The sequence below is a fragment of the Phodopus roborovskii genome, unplaced genomic scaffold (genome assembly GCF_943737965.1).
Source record: "Phodopus roborovskii unplaced genomic scaffold, PHOROB, whole genome shotgun sequence".
Taxonomy (NCBI): Eukaryota; Metazoa; Chordata; class Mammalia; order Rodentia; family Cricetidae; genus Phodopus; species Phodopus roborovskii.
The window spans coordinates 27,485,116-27,506,583 of NW_026126433.1; the positions used below are offsets into that span (position 1 = coordinate 27,485,116).

Sequence of the window (21,468 nt, forward strand, 5' to 3'; positions counted from 1 at the left end):
CTGCTCAGCCAAAGTACTAGGATCACATGTACTTTACTAGGTATGCACCTCCAGCATGGAAAGTAACCTTTTATAGGAATAAAAAAATGGAAAAATCCCTTCTCACTGGTCAGTGAGGCAGAACAGTTTCCTTGACTGTGTTGTGAGTAATACATACTGATACTGATGTCCTTTATGCTTTTATACATTTTTTTCTGTTCACTGGGGTATAAGACATAATAAAAACTATCCTTAATTCAGGAATCTAGCCCAAAATTTATCTACTGAAACACCTTCTATTTCTTTCTCTCAGGTTATTTTAATCATTGTGGAAAGAACCAAGCAAGTAACTATACATGTTATAATCAAAATAATTAAACACTAAAATAATGTCATTAGTCAGAGGTTTTGGCATTGCAAATATATAACACTACAATGTTCTGACAACTTAGGAATGTTTCATGAAAATTAATATTTTCAAATTAATAATCACTTAGAGTAATTCACTTTTAGTTGTATGCCTTTACTAGTTTACTGGAATTTTGACACTTTTTAGAATAGTCAAAATAGTCTGAAATGTAATAATAGCAATAATGATCATTTATTAAATACCTAATATATGCCTAGGAGTCTGTTGAGCATATTTTATTCATTTAGTCATTTAATGTTATTTAAACCTTTTTATTTGGTGGGTATTCAGTGGCTACTGATTTGATTTGATTTGATTTGGGGGTGTTAACCTATTCTTGGGATTTTCATAAAACTGTAGTATGGTTAAATGCAGTGAGTGAGGACAGTATTGGGGAGGTCTTTGGGGGCTTAGCTATTACTTTTTATGAATTACGGTGGAGCTTGACAGCTGTCCTTGTGTTGACAGCTCTTCTGATTATAGCAGTTGTCAAACTCCATCCTTAAGCAGGTTGTAAATCCTGGCTTCTTCCGATTAAAACTGGGTCAGAGCCAATTGCAGGTTAGCTAGAGGCCACGATTGTGCTACTGTATGTCCTTACTAGTTTGTCTTAAATGGTCTTTGTGTGGAAACATATTAAAACCTGTATTTCCCCACATTTTACCTGAGTGTTTTGAGTCTTCAGCTACTGGCCCTCTTGTTATTTTGTGATTAAACGTGTTCCTTGCTGGAGTATATTGGAGTGAGTGTGGTCTACCTTATAAATGGCCTGTTAGCTTTCCCCTCCTCTTCCTCCACTGGGAATACTAATATCATTGCATCTGTGTCTCCCTGGGGAAATCAAGGCTTTTCCTTGCACGTGTGGTCATGTGATTGCAGAGTGGGCTGGCTTTGTATCCTCATGAGCCCTCAGGCTTCCGTGGAAAGCGCCATCTGTTCTGTTCCTTCCACACTGTTACAGGGCAGTGGGAGGAGGCATTAGAGTGAAAATAAATAAAATAAAAAAAGAAAGAAATTCATCATCAAAACCCTGAGGATTAATGGAGTCAGAAGGCTCCCTGCTCTGAATGAAAATTCATCTTCACCTGTGCCAGTGTCAGGGCTGCCTGTATGGCACTTGACAAATTGAGGTTCCCAGGGTACCATAAATTCAGCAACTGTGCTGGTCCCTGTAGACTGGCTCGGGCTTTTCCAAGATGGGCTTCTGACCAGTTTTGTATATCCCTGAGCACTGTGGGCACTGATGTGGCCCTTGCTAATTTGGTGAGAGTTAACACTGGTCCCCCTCTCCGTTCTTGCTTTCTTTCCTCTCTCATCTTCTTTGCCTTTGTTTTGAGAGAATGAGAAGATTGCACATTCTGGCTTATGACCTGTGATTCACTAAAGATGCCAAAGGCAGGGGGATGAATTCTAAGCAAATTCTAACTTCTCAGCACCATGCTGTATGGAAAGGATACAAACAAATAAATAAACAATAAATACCATGCACAGGAAAGGATACAAAAAGAAGCAAGCATGTGATTGGAGATCCAGGTCCATTTCTTCAACAGCAATGTGTTGGGCACCTGTTTGATCCAGTCTTCCCCAGGTACCAGTGTGCCCCCTGTATGCCCTCTTCAGATCAGCATAAAACTCACTTGTGTAGCTTTATAGACAAGATCCCATCATTTAAACTAATCTGTTTCTTTCTCTCTGCCATGACACCCTGCTTGTTTGTGCTTTTGTGTGAGTCTGTCTTTGTATGAAGCTCAGGTGCTTATTAATAAAACTCTTTATATGCGTATATGCTGTCACCCCTGGTCTGAAATATTGTCAGTTAAACCTCACTTACTTCTCTTCCCTGAGTCATGCTAGGGAGACTGTTAACACAACGCAAGTGCTGTTTCCTTAGTTGGTTAGCTATGGAATTAAATTCTTAAAACTGTTCCGGAGTCGAACCTGAGTCTGTCATACTTCGCTACTGGAAAGCTTACCTCATTGCACAGCACTCATGAAACTACCGCTTTCCCTGAGAGGCCACATTCTGCATCTTCAGCACATGTCTCCTTAGCCCCATCCTCCTGCTATTTTAAGTGTTGGGTTAGAAGTGTTAGACCACAGTGACTATCCTGAATTACCCATTTATATATGGAGTTTATGACAAATAGCATTAAAAAGATCCCACTATGAGGAGCTAACCAAGTGCTCCTCCCAAGGCTTGAGGCTGCTGTTGGTGATGCACCTGCTGAGTGGCTGTTGTTTGGATGTAGATGTCCTGTGGGTAGATTTCAGTATATATGTCCTCCCCGCTACTTGACACTGGGCAGTGCATCTTTAACTTGCTTCTATTTTATAAGGCTGTCTGCATTTCAGTCTAAGAGAGTATACAGTTATTTGTGATTTAAACTCCAGAAATTTAGAGTAAAAATGTTGATTGAGATTATTTGAGGGGGCAGTTTTAAATTCCCAGTTTCAGTTGGTAGTCTGGGCCTGTGACTCAGTGGTAATGTATGCGCTTAGAATGTATTAAGTCCCAGCATGGCAAAACAAAATGGTTCAGGGAGATTCCAAAAGGAGTGTTCTAATTTTAAACACTTTATGTGATCTTGGGCCTTGGCAAATAGCCCTGTCTCTGCCTTCCTCCCTCTCTGTTGGTGCAGCTCCTCAGGAGTACCTCCCTAGTCTCAGGATCCACACATACATTACATCACCAAGCAGCAGCTGCTCTAGGCATGGAACAGATGATTCCGGCTTCTCTCCACCTTCTCCTATTCTCCATTCATTCATTCGTCAAATGCTGCCTTCATTTGGAAGAGATCCCACTGAGGGCAAAGATAGATAGGCTTCCCAAGGGGTCTTATTTTAGCTCAGAAAATGCTCATCCTCCACTCTGGTTTACTTAGAGCCAGGTTCTCTCTGGTTATAGACAAGAGTTTGGTGAGTAAGTAATCAGGACAGAATGTATAAAGCCGTCAGAGGCCTAAAGAGATGGTTCAGCCATAAAAGGGCGAGGCTCACAACCAAAAATACAAAAAGCACCAGAGCTACACCAGTTTATAGCCTACCATAACTTGGCTTTTATTCAGTGGCTCTTTCCTACTTCATAGCATAAAATCAGAAAGCTCTAAGCTGGAATCACCGGCCTGGGAGTGAAGATAGTCGGCCTTTTTAATTATTAATACAAATAGAGCAGGATGGTAAGCTTTTACACACACACACACACACACACACACACACACACACACACACACACACACACACACACACACCATGTGACTGGGTGACTGGCTGACTTGACAATTGGAGAAAACACAAAAATCATGACCCCTAAAGGCCAATCGAGGACTGCAACCAACTCAAAAGGACAGAGAACCTCCATCTCATCCCACCATAAGTCTCAACCTGAGTGATAAACAGTAATCTCTTGAAAGTAGGTGAGACATAAGCACCTAAAGAGGCTGTTTCTGTGGTTCAGACAAGCAGAGGATGCTAAAGCTGAGGCTGAGGAAAAGTTGGAAGAAACTGTCTGGTACCCAGACTACACAGAAGAGGGAGCAGCACCCCATCACCAGAGGAATTTAAAGAGCCAAGCACAACCCTATTACTAATTTGACCCACACCATGGGAGCGTGCCCATTTCTGGACTTACGTAGTGTGACTCTGTTGCCCTCCTTCACACAGTTTTCTGCATTTTAGTCAAAAATCATGAGACTAAACAGAGCAAAAGAAAAACAACATTCGTCAAACGATAAGTTAATAATTGATAGAAAAACTAAGACATGGATGGTCTGAACAAAATTTTCAAGTTTTATTTAATTGACATCTGCAGAACATTCACCTAATAAGCAATATATACTGCTTAAAGTACACATGGATCATTCACCATGTTCCATTGTCTAGACCATGACCAGGGCCAGTTAGAAACACACACACACACACACACACACACACACACACAATAGTGCATACACATGTGCAAAAAAAAAAAGTCAACCTCCCAGTTTTAAGAATGAGACAATGGCCTGTGCCTTACGTTGTATTGTAAAGCAAACAAGGAAACATAAATAACTTTCAACTAATAAATAGCTTAGATGAAATTGAAAGATTCCTTGAAAGATTATCAAAATTCTCTTTATAAAAAAGAGAAGGAAGGAAGGAAGGAAGAAAAGAAAGAAAAGAAACTTCTGTGGTCCTATATCCTTTAAAAAGATTGATTTGGTAGCTTAAAACACCCTCAATAAAATCCAAGCCTCCATTACTTCTGGTATTGACTTCTACAAATGTTTATGCACACAAACTGTTTCAGAAAATAGAAAACACTTCACAATATTATTAGCAAGTAGAAATAGCCAAATATACATGAAACAATAAATCATGATCAAATATGTATTACCTGGGCATGCAAGATTGGTTTGACAGTTTGAAATTGTATTATACCATAGTGATCAACACAAAGCCTGTGAACATCTGATATGGGGCTGTTAACAAAATTCATCCTCCTATTGTGGCTAAAATAACCAAACAGAAAGAACCTGGTTGTGTACCTCTTTCTCTGTGAGTTCAAGACCAGCCTGTCTACATAATGAGTTCCAAGTCAACCATAGATGTGTGACAAAAAAGCAAATAAAAAAAAAAAAAAAAAGGGAAAGTAGTGGGGATCTTCTTCAACCTAGGGAATTAGTAGCTACAGCCATCCAAAGTGTCCAGAGGCTTTCCTCCATTCCCATCCCCTCTGCCTCAGCAGTGTCTGCCACAATGCTTACTTTTTTTTTTTTTTTTTTTTTTTTTTGCTAGAGTTGGCTGTTTACATGTTTATAAGAAGTTCTCAGAGCAGAAATCTCAACTGTATTCTTGACAAGATTGCTGCAATTGCTGCAATATTGGCTTACTACAACAGCCTGGGGATCAGCCTTTTCTGGGGGAGGCTTTTTGTCTTTGTACAACCCCTGTAAAATGTGTGAGCACTGCAGATCACAGCTGTAGAAATGTCTCTGCTCCCTAGCTTAAGAGCTAGAATGTCACAGAACCCTCCAGTGAGCCCTTATGTGTGCCAGTCATGTCCTTCCTCTAGTGCCCCCACTAACTGTGGTAATTACCACTACTGCAGTTTTGTTTAGTTTTGTTGAAACAGGGTCTCACTGTATAGTTCCACCTGGCCTAGAACACACTATGTAGGCCAGGTTGGCCTTGAGTTTATCATAACCCTCCTGCCCCTGCCTCTCAGATGCTGGCTTATAGGTGTCTGCCTAGTTTTATTACAAATTTTATATGGATGTTTTCTTTTGTAGTTTCACTACGTATTTGTATGTTTAAGCAATAATGTTTAATTTTGTCCATTTTTAAGTATTTCTTTAAATAGACTCCTGCTAAATTGTATTCTGATTTGCCTTTTTTTAAAATTGTTATTCAACATTCTGTGTTTGAGATAAATCAATGTTGTGTGAAATTGTAGTTACTTAGTTTTTATTGTGTGGGATTTCACTTACAAAGTGTTCTGTTCTACATGTTACTACATGTTACTACTCATGAACATATGAGTCATCTGCATTTGATGCCCCTTTAGAAATAGTGCTGAGAGATACCTGCTGGAGAACACATACAAAAATCTCTATGCAATCACTAGAAACATCTTGGGGGGTTGCAGTAAGGATAGCCTGAATAACAAGTTATTGCCCAAAGTGGCTGCCCCATGGAGCTTGCTCAGGAAATTTAAGGGTGCCTTCCTTCCATCAGGGTTCCTCTGCTTAGCATTTACCGTTGTCAGTCAATTCTGTATTCATCTTTGTTTATGTGAGTAGTGACGTGTAGTGAGACCCTCTCACCTTTCCTGTGTTTGCTGCTGTTTATGTCTCATTTTATGTGAAATGCCTGCTTTGCCTTCAACTCAGTCATCTCAGCCCCATCTAACTGGTAGGTCTCTGTTTCCTCCTTGATTGTAATACTGACTTTGGCATAAATCTGATTGCCATCTATATGCAAAAGATAGATGGCTCTCTGCTCTAACCCTTTGGTCTATTTGTCTTTCCTGGGGGAAGTAACAATGCCATTGTCATCACAAGTCTTGACATCTGTTGGTCTCCCCTCCTGTGCCTTAGACCTAGTGACATGAGTAATGCCCTTTCTCTCATTTTAAGATTTTGGGGGCTGGGGAGATGGCGCTGTAGGTAAAATGTTAGCTGCATAAGCTCAAGGAGATGAGTCCAGAGCCCCATCACACACACATAGCATAGCCAGGCTATGCTTCTGTAACCCCAGTTCTGAGGGATGGAAACAGCAAGATCCCAAGAGCTTGCTGGCCAGCCAGCTCCAGATCAGTAAGAGACCCTATGAAGAGCAATGGAAGACACTTGACGCTGACCTCTGATCTCCACGCACTCACACACAGGTGAGCACACCTACACATACATGTGAACATAAAAACCCACACACAAGATTTCACATAGTGATTGATGATCTAATTACTAGACCAGGGTTTTTTTCTATGCAAATTTAATTATATCCCTGTTCAAAGACAAAACAGAGTGTTTTCTTTGATGTTGTACTTTTAGCCTTTTGACATGGGTTACCCACTTATTATTTGAAAATGTAGATCAACATAAAACACTTAACCACTGCATTTTTTATTCTTTACTTTCATTTTGCCCCTGCAAATAGGGCCAAAGCCTCACAACTGTACAAATATACTTGTGTGTTTCTACATAAGGAAAAATATCTGATTTTCTTAAGACTTGTTCTCGCTGCCACCATAAGGGGTGTACGCTGTCCTGCCAGACCTGGAGTTCCTGCTGCACCAGAGTGGTTTCCCTATCTTGCTGTTACCTCATTGTCATGTTTGTCAATTTCTCTTGCAGCTGCTGCCTGTGAGTTTTTGGACATTGTGGAGCTGCTGCTCCAGTCTGGCGCTGACCCTACTCTCCGAGACCAAGACGGCTCTCTGCCAGAAGAGGTGACGGGCTGCAAAGCAGTTTCTCTGGTGCTGCAGCGGCACAGAGCTAGCTAGCAAGGCTTGATCCAGAGACTGGAAAAGCACAGTCTGATAGGACAGAATAGGACTTCAGGATGAAAGAAACTACAGAAATCCCTTACCACTGTCTTTGGTATGCATTGGCTAATAAAATCAGTTCTGAGGAACTGACTGGTATTTTGACGTCTCAGCAATTCATTCTCCATGCATACATTCTGGGGAGTACGGTTTTGGTGATGAACATGTGTACTGTGCATAATATAATCCAATTCTGCCGAGCGTGCTCTGAAATTTATCACTGCTCTAGAGGGTGGGGAGAGGAGCAGACAGATCATATTTCACAATATTAAACATGGCTGTACCCTCCCTCTCCCTCTCTCTCTCTCTCTCTCTCTCTCTCTCTCTCTCTCTCTCTCTCTCTCGCTCGCTCTCATTCTCTCTCTCTCTTGATCACTGTCTCTCTCTTTCTCAATACAGAAGCAAAATGTGACGATTGGCCCTACCCTGACAATTAGAGAAGTCCTATGAAATCCCAGCACAGTGAAGAGTGAATGGCCCAATAGCATCGTCACAGCTAATCTGAAGAGGCTTAAAACGGCTGGCTAGTTTGTAAAGGTGGACTTGAAAACAAATAAAGGACAGGATTTTGTCACCTGGGCGATGGACATGAGATCACCAGTAGTTAATGAAAATGAAGACTTGCAGTTTTTCAGGGTGGTACTCAGCAGCCTCCCTGAGGACTGGGACACAGGTTCTGGAGAATAGATCAGGGTTCTTTAATCATAACGCAGGAATGGAATTTCCCTAAGGACTCTAAACTAGCTATAAGGGCCTTTGCAGCAGTAATCTAAAAATCCAGCTCAGGCCTGGCCTGCTTGCTTGCCTAGATCTGTTATTGTTGGGGTTGTTTCTGGGTACTAGAAGAGCATTTATTTAGTTTTAGAAGCATAATAAGTAGGCAAGTGTGCCACTTTTTTTGTTTTTAAGATAAAACAACCCCCTATGTTTTTCTTTTAAACCTTAAGAACTCACCTAGGGAATTTCTTGGTGTTCTTATTATATAAGAAAGATAAGTAAAAATGAAAGAAGAAATTAGTTGTGCCGACATAACCATTCAAAGATAATTTCTAACAGGTGTGACTGTTAAAATAGCATGTTTCTTGCTTAGTGGAACCCATAACAGCGCATACTGTTTTTGTTAGCTTGAGCTAGCCTATCCTGGATCAAACCCCTCCACACCATATGGCATATAAATACTGCTTGTTCTATTATTTTTATAACTATACTTTCTGAGATACAAAACCAAATCATTCACTAAGACTAATCATTTTTAAAAATAATTTTTTAGTTACCTGTGGAAATGATATACCCATTGTTGCATACTGGAAAGTTAGTGTAGTTCTCTGTTCTTTGTTCATTTATTGCAACCCTAGCTGTGTTGCAGTCTACCTTTAACATAAGTCATTTCTGGTCTACATTCATCAAATCTATCTTTAAAAAAAAAAAAAAAAAAAAAAGCTGGCTATGGTGGCAGAGTCAAGAGAATCTCTGTGAATTAGAGATCAGCCTGTTCTACAGCATGAGTTCCAGGACAGCCAGAGCTACACAGAGAAACCCTGACTCAAAAAAATAAAAATTATACATTAGTTACAGTAAAAGTGAGACACTATGTGTGGTTTTTAATTGGCATATTTTGTTCATCCTTATGGCTTTAGCAAATCAAGTTATTCATTTAAACATTTTCAAGTAGTTCTCTAAGCAAGAAACTCTCCAGGAACTTCTTTTTCTTTCTGTCTGTCTGTTTATCTGTCCATCTATCTATCTTCCTTTTGAAAATAGAAGTCAGTATTTCTCAGACATGGTTTTTAAATGCTTGTTCTGCCACTGTTAAAACTATATAGACTCTTTGAGCAAAAGATATGGCTTGTCTTACTTTATTTTAAAGATTTTAAATCCAAGACTATGAGAAAAAACAGTTACCAGTGAGGCTGAGTGCTGTGGTACCCATCATCCCAGCACTGGGGAGGCTGAGAAGGAGGGATTATAAGTTCAAGGCAAGCCTGAGTTACATGCAAGACTTTGTCTCGATAAATAAAAAGTATGTTGGGGGATATCATATCAGTTTAATATTTTCAAGTCTGGTGAATTTTAATATTAATTTCCAAAATTTCTTTTGTTCCCAATATCTGAATTTCCAAAAGCCTTACTATCACATAGCAATCTATAGACCATTTTCCTGGGTCCTCTATAGAAGATTTCATCCATAAATGTCAGTGAACATGGGCCATGGTTTATTTTCATTCCCTTTAAATTATTGAATTATTATGCTAGCATGTCACATACTGGTCAGATCCTGAGTTCATTACCAAAGACTGCAGTTCATTAACAAAGGACAGTGCCCTGAAGCAGACAGCCAGCCGGCTTCCCTGCTACATGGTGACTGTGTTTTCGTGTACTTCAGCAGGCTCATTCAGTGGACACCTTAGCTTCAGTCTAGTCATGTGTAAGGCAACTGCTTCTGAGAACACGCCATAGGACGCGTTCACCCAGGAGAGACATTTCTGCTCATACTTCAGCAAGCACTTAAAATGTCCGGTTCTTTTGTTTTTAATGTTTACTAGTTGGATTTATTTTATCTCATCCTTGCTTTCAGCTCCCAATTTGATATTTCTAATCCATGTGAGAATGTTAAAAATGGTTACTAAAAATTGGCTGGCAAGAGGACTCAAAGTGGTTGTAATGTGTCACACTTGTTACATAGTACATAGTACCATCCGATCATCCGATTCTGACTGTGTTCTCAATAATACAGTGCTTCTATTGTCATCCTGAATATATACCACCTCCATAGTGTACCTATGTGGGAATGCATGTTAGCCTTATTTCCTTATGCTTGCTTTTTTTTTTTTTGGCTCTATGATCAGAACGTTGCTGCTGTCTTTCTGTATTTAATATTTATTCATGGTTGTCATTTACTTTGTCCTCTATTGACTGATCTAAAAGACCCTGATTGCTTTTACAATATACTGTCTCGAAAAAGTTATGGTAGTTTGGTGAAAAATGAGAAAGACAAAATCATGTCAACAAATATCAAAGAGAAGGCAAAGTTTCTGACCTACTTTGGCTTCAGAACTCTGTCTGAGTTTGTGTGTGTGTAAACAGTTTAGAGATGGAAGGCAGGACCTTGTATGAGCTAGGCAAGCACTCTGCCCTGACCTACTCCCAGGCCTTTCCTGAGCCTGTCTTGTAGTTTGTAGCTCTTAAAGGTGAGAGAGTTTCAGGTCACTCTGCAAAACCTGGAACCTACTGCCTTGGGACAGTGCTGTGCTTGGAATGGAATTTTGAGGACGTTACAGTCTCCTAAAGCCCATCCATGGTTGCCATTAGGTCTTTCAGAGATACAGTTTCCAGTTCCTCACAGACTAGAACCTTTGGTTGGCTTCTACCACATGATGGTATACTTGGTGTTGCTATGCCTCTTAGAAAGAACTGGACCAAGAGTTGGTGGTGGTGATGGTGGTGTGGGGTGATGGAGCCCAAAAGCCAGGAGCTTAGATTCACTAATGCTTATCACCAGGCTGAATGTCCAAACAAAAGTCAATGTGGTTTTCTATTTGCTTGTTTTCTTTTGTTTTTCTTTTAAGTCATTGGCCAAGAATCCAGCTCTAATGCATATTCATATGCACATCCACACTTAGTTACTGCACTACGGAAGTTGAGCTGTGAATTATTTGACCCCGGATTTGTACAGCAGTGATCCCACCAATGACTTGTGTGTGTCTAGTGAGATTTTAGCATGTCTACTTAACTTTTTACCTTTTCAGAATGACTTCATGGGCATTGTTTAACCTGTCATCACTGCACAGTAGCTCTGTAAAGCTGACTTTGTTAGTAGGGCAGTGCGAGAAAAGGTGAAAAACACGGGCTGATTAATTTGCCCACAACTGGAGTTGGTGATAGAGCCACTGTCGAAGACACATCTCCTGGATCCATTTGTTCTTGTTAGACCCCAAAGCAGGCATTTCATTCAAGCTACAGGTATTTCTCCGACTTACTGACAGTCTAGCCAGTGACACTGGGCTTTCTATCAGCATGGGTGTTAAGAATTAACATGTTTCAGGATTCCACCTAAGATATCTAGAAAATCATGGATTACCATCAGAAACTGACTAACTTGTTAATAATCTCTGTAATATTGAAGAGCAAGGAGTCAGCCAGCTGGTCACATGCTGCTGCCCCCTCTGCTTGTCAGTTACAGAGAGAACAGCTGAAGCATGATCTCCGGAATTCTTGTCTGTTCTGTGTGTTTTAACGTTTCAGCAGTTTCCAGTTAAAAGGTTCCTATGATCCAGTGACCCCTCCTGTTAAATAAGAATTTCATAGCTTCCTGCCAGCTTTAACTACTTGGCTATAGGTTATTATTCTATATGAAGTACATCGTTTCCAAGATTAATGAATAAGATGTGTGACTGGCAGAGTTAGCTTATTGTAGAAAGGTTTCCTATCTTAAAAAAAATATATATATGCATCAATTGGACATGAAGACTCTTAATGTTTATTATTTTTAGTTGAAACAAATGATATTATCAAACTTTGAGTCCCTTAAAAAAATTTTTAAAAATCTTAACACCAAATGTGTATCTACCAGACAGACTTGATTCATAATGAAAATACATATTCATTAATAAATTTCAAGTCCTAGTTCCTAAGGTGATTTGGTTCAAATGTTTCCATAGTAATTAAAATACTAGCTCTAGTCTAAGAGGCAGAATTCTCACCTTAGCATTTCCAGAGTTGGATGTCTTGCAGACAGTGCTGGGTGTGGACCCTGTTACGGTTTGGTTTGAAATGTGGCCCCCAGACTCCATGTTTAACACCTGGGCCCAGCTGGGAGTCTGTGGACCAGTTTGGACTTGGGCCTCCCTGGTAGGCACAGGGCAGTAGGGGCAGGCCTTGGAGGTCATAACCTGCCCAACTTGTGTGCCTCCTGCACCTCTGAGATGTGTCCCAGTCCACATCCCTGCTTCCATGCCTTCCCCTCCATGGAGGGCATGCCCTCACTGTAGGTATTCTCCACAACCACAAAGCAACAGCAACAGTGACTCACAGAATTCAGTTGTCTCTTTAAGTGATATGTAAACTAACATGTCTACCACCAGTGATACCAACTTGAGGGTACTAGCCACAGATCCTTTTTATGCAGGGTTTATTGTTGGGACTTTAACTTAACCTAAGAATAATTGCAAAGGTAAAAATAATTGCCATTTCCTCTAGTCTACAAAGTAATGAAATTGAAACTCAGAACTGAGATTGTCCAAAGTCATAAACTAGGAACAATAAAAGACCCATATTAACATATGCTTTGTGGTACATAATATATACATTATACATGAGTCTTATTTCTTTGAAACCTTGGATTTTTCCAAGCCCTTTAATACCAGATCCAAAAGTTTTCCTTCAATCATGTTTTTCAGGATAAGCAAAACCAGCTACCTTCAACAGTTGTGTTACCAGGTATCTTAGTGGATTTTGTATCCATCCATTTGGACTGTCTTTTAGAACACAAATTCCTTCTTGTGGTCATGTGACACTGTAGAGCTTTGCCTTGAATAGGCATCTGTCTGTATTCCTATAGCCACTCAAAGTTCTTCACCAGAGAGGTTTTGGCCCAAGCATGGAGATTATCAGACTCACAGAATGGTCTCTTCTTGTTCTTATCAGTTAGCATGTATTATATACCAAGTATGATCAATTTTTCAGACATGCAATTAAAGTTAGAAAGCAACTAGAAACTCTGTGGTGCACACTTGTAGTCTCCGCACTTGGGATGCTGATACAAGATGTCCAAGGCCAGACTGAAAAATGCAGCATGTCCTGCCTCAAACCAACCAACTGAACAACCACAAAAAGAGGAAACCAGGAAAAGCTGTCCTCCACTGTGCATTTGCCTCCCAGAATCCCGAGGTATTTGGTGTGAGTCTCTCTCTTAGGCCGGAAATGACCATTTGACCCTGAGTGCTTCGGCTGGACCTGTGGGTCTATGCAGGCAGTCACTTACCTTCAGTGGGCTGCCCTTGTGGCCACAGCAGTCATGTCATCTCCCCTGCAGCCAGCGTTTATTGTTTTCTCTCACTTGTGTAGCAGTCCTTGTTTCCATTTTAATATTTAGCAGGTAAGTTCATTTGATGGACACTTTGTGTAATAAAAAGCTCCTTGAAAGTGCTCACACACAGACGCACTCGGGATAAAAAGTGGCACTCCGGTGCCGTGGTCTCCACAGAGTACATTTGTGGAGCCCAAAGCTTAGTCCTGGATATGTTTATAGCACTTTAGCCCTGTTTGTGAGTTTGGAACCCTTCCAAAAAAAGCAGAGAAAGACATATATTATTGTTTATAATCTGCTTTATTCCGCCCAACCTTGACTGAACAGACTTGTGGATTGCTGTTTAAATCCCTCCGTGCCTTTAACTACCGATACAGAAAGTGGTTAATGCGCTGTCTAAACGAAGCTTGGCATCCACTCCAGGAAATCACTTTAATTGAGGAGCATTAAATGTTAAAATGATTTTTTTTAAAAAGGAAAAAGCCAGCATACATGTTGAGTATAAAAGTCCTAGCTGATCAGTAATGGAGTAATAGAGTTTCTTGGTTGTCGTAGGCCTCCAGCCTGGGTGAGCTTTTTTAAGCCCTGCAGTTGACAGGTGTCAACAATGTAACCTGAATTCCTTCAGTCTCTGTCTGCAAGCACCCACCCCTCAACTGGCCAGTGAGCAGGCAACTTCAAGGGTTCCACCTCAGAGAAGAGGAGGGAGCGGTCAGCTTTATGGGTGTTTGCTTTTCTGCAATAATAAACTAGTCCCAGGTGACTAAAATATGAGATTTAACCCCAAAGTCCTTGCCTGAGCTTTCCATTGCTGTGGGAAAGCCATCTGTTAAAATCTATTTACCATTTTAATGGCTTAAAAAAACTGCTTATTGCCAACGAGAAGAGCATGCCAAGACTACTTTTTGCAGTCTGTATTTTATCTTTTATAAAGCAGTCCCCCCTGCCTTTCACAGATCCCCAAGCTCCTCCCAACCACAAGAGATGCTGGTCCAGATTTGGCCAGCAAGAGGAAGATAAATCTTTAATAACAATGACAGCAAGGTAGTTCAGCTAGTCAATTAATGCCCTTAACCAAGACTACCAACCTGATTTTAGTTCTTGGGACCCCTACAGTGATAGAAGAGAACCAACTTGTGCAAGTTGTCATCTGACCTTTGACCTCTACGTGTGCACTGCAGCAAGCACACATACACATAAATATTTCTTAAAACTTATGAAACAATACATAAAGCCAGGTGATAGCGACGCACATCTTTAATCCCAGTACTCCAAGAGGCAGAAGCAACCAGATTTCTGAATTCGAAGCCAGCCTGCTCTATAGAGCAAATTCCAGGACAGCCAGGACTGTTAACAGAGAAACCCTGTCTCGAAAACAAACAACAATAATACATCAAATCCTCAGCCTCATGGCCTTGTGAGCTCTGGCCACTCCACCTGTGTGGGTCACCATTTGAAAGCCGTTTTGACCTTAGGTTTGATACTGGAGCCATGATGGTACATGCCTGTAACCCTGAATAGTAAAGACAGGCACTCAGAGGTCATCCTCAGCCACACAGTGAGTTCAAGGACAGCCCGGGAGCCCAACCAGTGGTGCTGTTCTTGACCAGGTTGTTTTGATGGCATGCCCCTTGTCAAGTACAGCCTGTGACTTGTTAAACTTAATTACAAAATAATATATCCTTTTGTGTATGTCTGAATTCAGCCTTTGTGTCTGAGGAGAGGAGCAAAGGAAAAATCACTCTCGGGACAGGAAACCTTGAAGTCACACTGGCAAGAAAAAAAAAAAAAAGAAGAAGAAGCAGATGCTTCATTGGGAGCGTGGTCCTGCCTTCTCTGAAAGAGTCTGCTCATCTTCCCAGGGCAGGTGCTGATTGTTTAAAAGGCCTTTACAAGTTTGGACAGCTTGTTTTCATGATTCCTTTCAGAAGGAAAACTTTTCCTGGTGGTTGGGCCCATGCTACAGCAGTTTTTCCCTGCACCTAAGGCCTATCGTTTCTCTAGCAGCTCTGACCACATGGTTTCCACCCCACAACAGCAAATAATCCTCCAAGTCTAGCTTGCTCACTGCTCAGTGGGCAGCAGGCAGAGCCTCCCTGTGAAGAAAGGAGCTCTGAATGCTAAACCCTGCGGAATTGTGAAAGGCAGTGAGCACTTTTCCTTTAGTGTGTGAAGGACATTTTGTGTATGTGTGGGATTTGGAGGGGTTGTTTGTTTGTTTGTGGGAGGATTTCATGTAGCCCAGGTTAGCATTGAACCCTATGTAGCTGAACCCTTGTCTCTACCATGTGGCATGGAGCACCACATCTCAAGTGTGAAATCTAAGGGAACACACTGAGTTATACTGAGATTCATCTCTCTTGGTTTGACCTCTAGTTTAGCAGTTGGCTAGAGCTCACAGCATGGCCTTGGATCTCCTTATCATGTTGTAATTTTAGCTCAGTAGAATCACAGGCCCAAGATGAAAGATGCTAGCTAGGAAAGTAGTGAGGACAGTGATGGTTGAGCTTCTACTTGTCCTCCTCAGAGGATTGAGTGCCTGTGTGTGTGTGTGTGTGTGTGTGTGTGTGTGTGTGTGTAAACAAAAGGTGTGTATCCAGGAAAGAGGAGAGAGCAGACACAAAGGATGGTGTGTATGTGCACGCGCGCATGTACGCACGCCTGAATGTGTCTGTGTGTGCATGCATGCCTGTGTGTACTTCTATCCATGTATTTGGGTGAGTGCACATGCATGTTTGTGCAGGTGGAGACCAGAGGTCAATGCCAGAAGTGTTGTTCCTCGGGAGCTGCTTACTAGGTTTCTATTTTTTAAAGACAGGAACCTGAGGCTTGCAGATTAGGCCCCAGGGATCTGCTTGTCTCTTCCTCCTCAGTGCTGGGATTTTAAGTATCTAATACCACAGACTTCCTACACTTTTCTACACTTTCCCTGTGAGTTCTGAAATTGAAGCAAGGCAAGCTCTTTATCAAATAACACATCTCCACAGCCCAGTAAGTCTTAATGCTCTCTGTCTGTGGTTTCTTGTATGTATTTTGTTTGTTTGTTTATTGGTTTATTGTTTTCTGAGGCAGGGTCTCTCTGTGTACTCCTGGCTGACCTGGAGTTCCCTTTGTAGACCAGGAAATCAGAAAAAAAAAAAAAAAATATATATATATATATATATATACACGCATGCGCAGGAGAGTACGTTCATCTCATGTGACTGCTGGTGCCAACAGAGTCTAAAGCTGTTGGATTCCCTAGAGCTGGAGTTACATGCAGTTGTGAGCCACTCGATGTAGGTGTTAAGAACTGAACTCGGGTCCTCCTGAAGAACACTATGGTGCTCTTAACCATTAAGCCATCTCTCCAGCCCCTGCCCCTTCTCTTTCTTATTTAAACAACTGTTCTTTGGGAAAGCTGTGTCCCCAAACAATATCAGAATTTTCAGGAGCCACTTCCCAGTGACAAAGCCAGTATCAGAGTGAGAGGGACAACCACGTCCTCTCTAATAATTCCAAAAAGTTGGCACTGTGTATACTACAACACAGAGTGGAAATGATCCCACAGTTTCAACTTGCTGTATTGAGGACAAACTCAATAGGCTGGTGATGATGAGATGAGAATGGGGAGCAAATGGGACTGTCCACGATGGGTTTGCAGCATGTCCCTGCTCAGTCCCAGTGTTAATGCTTCAGGAATACTTAGGTAAGTCACCAGCTGGGAAGCTGCAGAACCTTACCTAGTGTGCAGTGCCTTTCCATAAGAACCACCCAAGGGACTGACTGGTCCAGCTAAGAAGGAAGAAGGAAAACCTACTTCCTGTTGATGCCTTCATCATCTTTTCTACCGTTCTTTGATATATAACCCAGCAAGATCTTTTGCCATCCTGGGCCTAATAAAATACAAACCACAGGTGATGAGTTTGGCAAAGGGCATAACTCTTCTTGACAGCAGACATCAGTGTACCTCAGACTTTGATCATGTCACAGCATCCCAATGGCAGCATTAGAGACCACCTCCTAACCTGGCCCTTCAACAAGTCGTTGATTGTAGTGCTCTAAACAAAAGGTGTGTGTCCAGGAAAGAGGAGAGAGCAGACACAAGGGATGGCAGGAGTTTGTATTTCGGAACACATAGTTCCAGGTGTTCCAGGATGGCTACCAGCTAAACATGTGACAAATGAGTTTCCTCTGCCCATTCTCCCCAGCCTGGCTTTATTACCACTGGCTGATGGACCATGTCTGCAATGGGAAGAATTCTTACATCTGCATTGTCCCAGTCCTACAAACACCCACCACCAGCCACCATGAATGTGGGGAACTTTCAGTTTTATCTCCTATTAATCCATTTACATTTAAATAGCCCGTGTGTACCTTGTAGCTACTGTCTTCGACACTGCAGATGTGTGGATCATCTCTTCAACCAGACAGAACTAGTGACTTCAGGAAAGGCAATGCTCTAGTTTTTCTACCATGAGATCCCAACTCTGAAGAAATATTGTGACTCCATTGTCTTGAAGGGTGTTTGTTTGTTTGTTTGCTTGTTTGATGTGGAAAGATGTATTTTTAATTACCTCTCTGTGTATAGATGTGTGAACATGGGTGCTGGTACCTACAGAGTTTAGAAGAAGGTATCAGATCCCCAGAAGCTGGAAGTACAGGTGATTGTGAGCCACCCAGCATGACTAGAAACCAAATTCTGAAAGAGCAGCAAGCACTCTTAACTGTTGAACCATCTTTCCAGCCCCTTGGTTTGTTTTTGGTTGGTTGGTTGGTTTGGGTTTTTTGTTGTTTAATGAGAAGATCTATTGCTCTCTTCATTCTGACTAAACGTCACACTAACATGTCCCCTGCAGAGAAAAAAAACCTGTATGGAAATTTCCCTAGAAAACAGTTATCTAAGAGCAAGAGCCCTGATCACTCTGATGAGGGATTCTGCCCTCCCTCCTGTCTTCTGTCACCCAGACATAGACATTGCAGATGCTTTGTATGGGAGAGATTGTAAGACTATAAAACTGTAGCACAATCATTACTGATTATGTGCTCAATAGATCTTTTTTCCCTACCTGTTTCCAAAATCAAGGGGCAGAGCATTGTGCCCCCAAGGAATGGGGGGGAGTGAAGGACCTGCTGTTCAAGTATGAGGAACTGAGCTTGCATCCCCAGCATCCTTTGTAAATCAGAGCTGGCCTCATGATGGGTGGGCTTGGAGATGGGAGGATCACTGAGGCTTGGGGGCCAGCCAGCCTGGCATTTCATACAAATTCCAGGCTATAAGTAATTTTTGAATTCAGAGTTGTGTTTTTGGTTTCCTTGTGGTGATGACAGGCTCCTGTGTCAGCTTGGTTTTTTATGCTGCCTGTGTCAAGAAAGCAAATCTCCAGAGGGCCAAGTAAAAAGCAAGGCACGTCAATGTCTAAAGAATTTCCATCTTTATTTTACAGTTTTTCCGTACACATCTCATGCCAGCACACAGGAGGCATATACAAACAAACCCACGGTCTCTGCTCGCCAGAGTTACATGGCAATAAATAAGAGGGGAGACTTTTTTTTTTTCTTTTTCCAGGAAAATGCAACTTTGTTTCTTTTTAACTATACAAAATTTACACCGGTGAAGGATGGGGCCAAGAACCCAAAGCCTAGGAGATTTGGGGCTTTGAGGTCTGAGTGTGAGCTCAGAGGGGCATCTGGAGTCCTGCGGCCCTGACTCTCCTTGTTAGGCAGAATACAGTCCTCACACGGGAAAGTCCGGTGTGATCCCTGCCTGTAGGCGGCTGCAGTGGGAGTGGAGGTGGCCTTGCTCTGTCCGCCTGTGCTCTGCCTCACTAAGCAAAGGAACGCTTGGCGCCCCTCCCAAACCTGCAGCCTCCTCACCAGAGCTAGCAGCAGGAATCTGTGCTTTTAGTGTGGTCCTACCAAGCAGAGTGGGGGTGGGATGGCTTTGCTGAACTCTCTCTTTTTGGCTCCAGTCACTGTTAGAGCAGTTGGAGCAACTACTGTTAAAAAAAAGGGGGAGTGGGGGTGAGGGTGGGGAGGGTACCAACACTTGACCAATCCAAGAAAGAGAGAGCCAGTGATGTGCTTTTATTTAGCTTTCAGCATGCCCAGAGCCCTTCAGCAGCAGGCAATAAAACAAAACTCATTTCCGCTTAATTGAATTTTTCTTCATCTCACCGTTTCCAATTTTTAAAGTGCACCGCTTAAAAATGAGTCTCCAGACCCTGCTGGCTGAGAGGAGGTGTGGTCGTCATCCCCATGGTTAGGGCTAAGGTGTCAGTGATAAGGTGTGGGAGGGGCTCTGTGAGGATGCAAGATGATGGGCTGTTGTACAACACACAGTTCAGAAGCCTTGAACCCTTCCTGCCTAGGATCCCCTCGGTCACCAGCTGGGAGCTTCACATGTGGGGTTGGCTTTTGTTCTACAGATTATATTTTTTTACACGTCCTTAATGAAACGCTAACAGCCCTCAATTATCTTACTAGGTTTTATGTTTTATGACACAGATAACCTTCCAGGCCACTGCCCAGTGCTTTTCCTAGGTCCTAATTTTGTTCTTTCTCTGTGGTTTCACTTTATTAATTTGGGGGAACAATTTTCTCAATATGGTCGCTAGTGTTCCCCTTACACTGTAGCTAGTTTAAGAGGTAGACCAGGGTTCTGTCAGGAGAGAAATGTGCCTACATCCACAGTCTCTCGCCAAGAGGTTCAGCTAGCTGGCCAGCAACCCTTGAGTTTGATGTTTCTACCATGGCTTTATCACTTTCCCACAAATAGAATCACTCTGTTCCCATCCTTGCCACTGGAACAGGGTGTCTGTTTGTTGTTGTTTTAACTTAATTTTTAAATTTGCTCCAGGATTCAAAAGTCTACTGGACATGCTCTAACATAGCTGTCGATTAACTGTCCTCTTAGAGGCAAAGCTGGACCCAAATACGGTAAGTGCCTCTGTAAGTTTATGCTTCTGCCGAGTAGTGGAGGTACACACCTCTAATCCCAGCACTCAGGAGGCAGGTGAATCTCTGTGAGTTCAAGTGCAGCTTGGAACAAGAGCTAATTCGAGGACAGGCTACAAAAGCTACACATAGAAACCCTGTCTTGGGGGGAGGGGAACAGTTTACGCTTCATGTTTTGAAATCACCTTTGTCCCTGGACAAGGAGGGAAAGAGCTACCAGAGAGTACTGGCATCATAGTGTAGGCTTCTCACGAGGAAGCATCCAGTTCTCCATCTTGAACCATTGGCAAGTCAAAGAACAGTCTTGGCATGCAGTGCCCATTGGGACACCAGCCCAGCCGCAACAGAACTTGCAGGAAGATTCACTAAAAACTGAGTCCCTTGTGGCTGTGCTTCTAAATGGGCCCTCAGGGTTTGCTGCCCTCTAGAGAGCTGGCTCTGGACGGAACTTAAAGCAAGGCTGTGAGCCTCCTACCCAGTGTTCTCCTATGAGCCCTTCCAGCTCAGTGTACCCCCCCCCAAAAAAAAACAGCCACCCAAGAAGCTTCTGTCAACATCACTACAATGTCCACCATCTTCTTCAAGACACTCACTATTAGTGTGAGTGAGAACAGCCCTCTGCTCTCCCACTACTGAGTTGAGAGTAACTCGTTCTCAAAACCAAAACCCAATTAACTAGTCCATCATCAATAGTGCTATTTAGGATGTCCAAAATACAAACCCATGAGACACTAACCAGTAGTCAAGCTGAGGTGGTGGCTTAGCTGGGGCAGCTAGATTGGCCAGCTTGGCTTTGTGTGTTATGGGCAGTCTGCTGAGGATGGGGTGTTTAAGAAGCGGGTCTTCACATCCATGCTTGCCGTTTCTTTCACATGGCATATTATCTTGAATCTGTGTCTCCATTGTTACCCCAGCACTCACATTGTTTGGGTTAGCACTAAATAGTGACTGCCATCACCACCAGTAGACATAAGATCTCAAGAAAGCAGTCTGTTTGCACTCTCCAAAGCAAAGCCAGGCCAGCTACAGCCCACCGAAGTATTTCTACAGAACTGAGAGGAGAGGACTGACTGTTTTCTTTAAGGAAACTTAATTGAA

The 21,468-nt window shown here is 42.2% G+C and overlaps 1 protein-coding gene across 1 annotated transcript in view; it reads left to right on the top strand.

Annotated features, from left to right (window-relative positions):
• Positions 1-7,501, top strand: part of Acbd6 (acyl-CoA binding domain containing 6) — a 135,978-nt gene extending 128,477 nt beyond the window's left edge. Inside the window, exon 8 of the mRNA XM_051186008.1 lies at positions 7,219-7,501. Within this exon, the coding sequence (XP_051041965.1) occupies positions 7,219-7,367 (149 nt within the window). The 3' untranslated portion in view covers positions 7,368-7,501. The remainder of the gene's footprint in view (positions 1-7,218) is intronic.
• The last annotated feature ends 13,967 nt before the right edge of the window (positions 7,502-21,468 follow it).